At 37.4% G+C, this 3,027-nt stretch overlaps 1 protein-coding gene across 1 annotated transcript; it reads left to right on the top strand.

Moving 5' to 3' along the window:
* Positions 1-375: 375 nt before the first annotated feature.
* On the top strand, positions 376-3,027 carry LOC104623371 (14 kDa phosphohistidine phosphatase-like; the record flags this gene model as incomplete). The annotated part of the gene is made up of 2 exons (XM_010290446.1): positions 376-500; positions 2,935-3,027. Coding segments are annotated over 2 exons (218 nt in total), but the record flags the coding sequence as incomplete, so codon positions are not given.

The following is a 3,027-nucleotide window of genomic DNA, read 5'->3' as shown; positions in this document are numbered from 1 at the left end:
ATAAGCCTCACAAATCTGAGGCGGAGTCCCTGGCCTGTGGTGGTTTGTATCAGCGGGCGTAGCTCAGAAGCCCCCTTCCACCCCCGCCCCCCGGTAGGTGCCTCAATGCGAATGTGAAAAGCGGCTCGGTATCTGTCAGATGTCATTTCCAAACCTGACAAACCTCATCTAGGGGAACGAGATGTGTTAACTAAATAAAAAAAACCTGACACAGAGAACCTTAATTACAGCTTTTCTGTCTGTCAAGAGAAACCTCCCTCTCTTGCAGGTGAAAGAAGGGAACTGGAGGAAAATGAGTGGAAAATAGCTGAAGAGTTCTAGAGTACTTGATGCCTAGTGTGTATTCTAATGCCTGTAACCGTTCTTCTTGTGCAGATCATATATTTGAAAAAGTAAATCCTGAGATGGAAAAGTTGGGATATGAGTGCAAGTGCCTTGGAGGAGGGAAAATTGATCATAATAGCAAAGACAAGAAAATTAGGGTATTTGGGCTTTCTACAGTAAGTACATCTCTTGTATTCGTTCAAATCCTTTAATCTCTGTTCTGGGATTTTTTTTTTTTTTTTTATAGTGTGGTGCCTTTTGGGAATTTGAATCACAGTGTAAACAGTAACTGGGAAACGTGCCTGGCTCACTGGTGAGACAGATTAGAAAAACACTAGTTTTAAGGGCAGGAGACCAAAGCAAAAATAATAGATAACTTAATACTGAGTAATACCAATGTTAAGTTACAATCAAGAATAAAAATGGAATTTAGCATCTCTTGACTCAGAATCTTTTAGTCCTACTGCTAGAGCAGGAATAGCCCATTTGTAGCCTCAGGGTCTTGATCCAGCTATTTTGTGATCTTTATTTGCCAAGAAAAATGTTGTTTGGTAGTGATGAGAGCTAAATTGTGAATGTTCTGTGTATGTGTTGGGTGAGAAGAGTAGACCTAGTTTAGGTGTGGTGAATTTTAGTAGGTGAAGATGTAGTTTCACATAAATGCATTTTGTGGGAATAAAAATAGCTTCCAAGAATATGGAAACTAGAGCATTTCTGTTACCTGTTACTGTTCTGTGTAAGTTCAGTTCCTTTATGAAAGACTCAATAAGTGGCAATGATTTCTTGAATTTAGGGAACATGCCATAGTTTGTTTCTGGTATTGCTCTGTGATGAAGTATAGCTGCTTCTGTAGTAATACTGTGAGTAAAGATTTTAAGCTTCTAATGCAGGCAAGAAGAAAATCGTTCTATGAAATAAAATTATTTTTTTATGGAAAATGACAGTTACTTTGAATCTGCTTACCTTCGATGAACAGTGCAGGTTGGGCCTTGAATGTATTAAGTGTTTTTAAATGTTAGTACTGGTTTTGTTCCAAGGTAACTCTTGCCACATGGAATCATAAGGAAAAAAGAACTCTAGGATTTGTATGGGGTGGGAAGGCAGTGTATAATGCTTATTCTAGTAAATTCTTGATTGCAGGTCCTTATCATAAGTGCATTTTTAGATGAGACTTGACACCTGTATTAATTCAGCTGCCAATTTAGTGTTAGAGGCAGTGGTCAAGTCTTGCTCTTGTAATGCAATGTCTGTGGAAAATACCTTGTTTTCCTGCTTTTGGTACCTTGATGCTTACAGATGAGCACCATGTGAAAGTGTTATTACCATGAGGGCTCTTGTTGGGGAGAGACCTGGAAATTCAGAAGTTAGTTTATTATTACATTGTTTTAATGCTTCTCTTTACTTGGAGATTTGTTGTCAGACTCCAAAACAGCACTGTCTTGGTGTTTCATGAAAACCAGAGAAATAGTCATTGACTTCTGTTGAAGTAGATGCTGTGCTATTATTTGCAAAGCCAGATGGGGTCTTTAAAGTGCAAGAGTAACCTGTAGGTCTGTTGCTTGCAACTGACAGTATTAACCTGCAGTATGTGACACACACACAACTGTATTATCTAGTATTTTTGAAAAGCTTGTATTTTACAATGCATCAATAATTTTAACCTGTGCAGTTTAAATGCTGGTTTACTTAAGCTGTTCCTCTTGGGGCAGAGTCAGTGATGAATAGGAGTGCATGTTCTGATAAGCAGAGCTCTCTTTTTCCAGTAATATTTTGCATGAAACATTTAACTTGGTAGACCGAAAAGAAAGTAACCTGTAAAACAGATTTTTATCAGTAGACTGCACCGTTGTGCAGTAAAGGCTTTTTGTCAGGGGAAAAAGTTAGTTCTAAAATAAGGAATGAAGATACCTTAAGTTGTATAAGACAATGGAAAGGCCCCTTCGACCACAACACTCTCAAATTTCAGTGAAAGAGTAACACTGTGATCAGTGATTTAAATGCAGGTTAAAAATCACATGGGTCATCTGACCTTGCCTTACTTTGTAGTTGAAGTGGCTGAAGAGCACAGATACTTAAAATTACGCCATTACCAGCTAAGGCAAGATTGCAAATAAAACATAAAGACTGTAATTTCTTTAGTGGCTAGAATAGTACTCAGCTGTTGACACATGTGGCTTCTTACTCCCTTTTCCTTCAGCTGAGCCAAATCAGTTGTTTTTGTGTTCATACATTCAAATGGGTCAATGCAATCTCTGTGGTTTAAAAGAATATTTGATAACTTTGGTAGCTGAGAGGTTGGGAACATTTTAAAACAAGCTTTCTGCTGGAGAAATCAATGTGGAAAATGCATCCTCTAGTATTTGAGATTGCTTGACTGCATCTCATTTATTTTCTACAAATCAGGGTGGGACAAATTGCATGCAAATTGGAGGGTACAACAGAAAAATAAAACCTGATACTGCAAGAATAACTCTTTAGAACCTATATTTGATTTGTATGTGAACTACTTGAAGTATCAATATATAACTGCATAATTTATTGCAAATAACTCAGTTGTTCTGTGGACTTACTTTCTCAATGTGTCTAATAAGCACTTGTTCTTTCTTGCAGGGTTATGGAAAAGCAGATCATTCAGTAACTGTAGACATACTGAAGAAAGTGTATGCAGATTATGAAATTACATGGTCAGATGACAAGAAATAA

The sequence above is a fragment of the Phaethon lepturus genome, unplaced genomic scaffold (assembly GCF_000687285.1).
Source record: "Phaethon lepturus isolate BGI_N335 unplaced genomic scaffold, ASM68728v1 scaffold21457, whole genome shotgun sequence".
Taxonomy (NCBI): Eukaryota; Metazoa; Chordata; class Aves; order Phaethontiformes; family Phaethontidae; genus Phaethon; species Phaethon lepturus.
The sequence above is the reverse complement of the archived record's forward strand: the minus strand, read 5'-3'. Positions and strand labels throughout refer to the sequence as shown.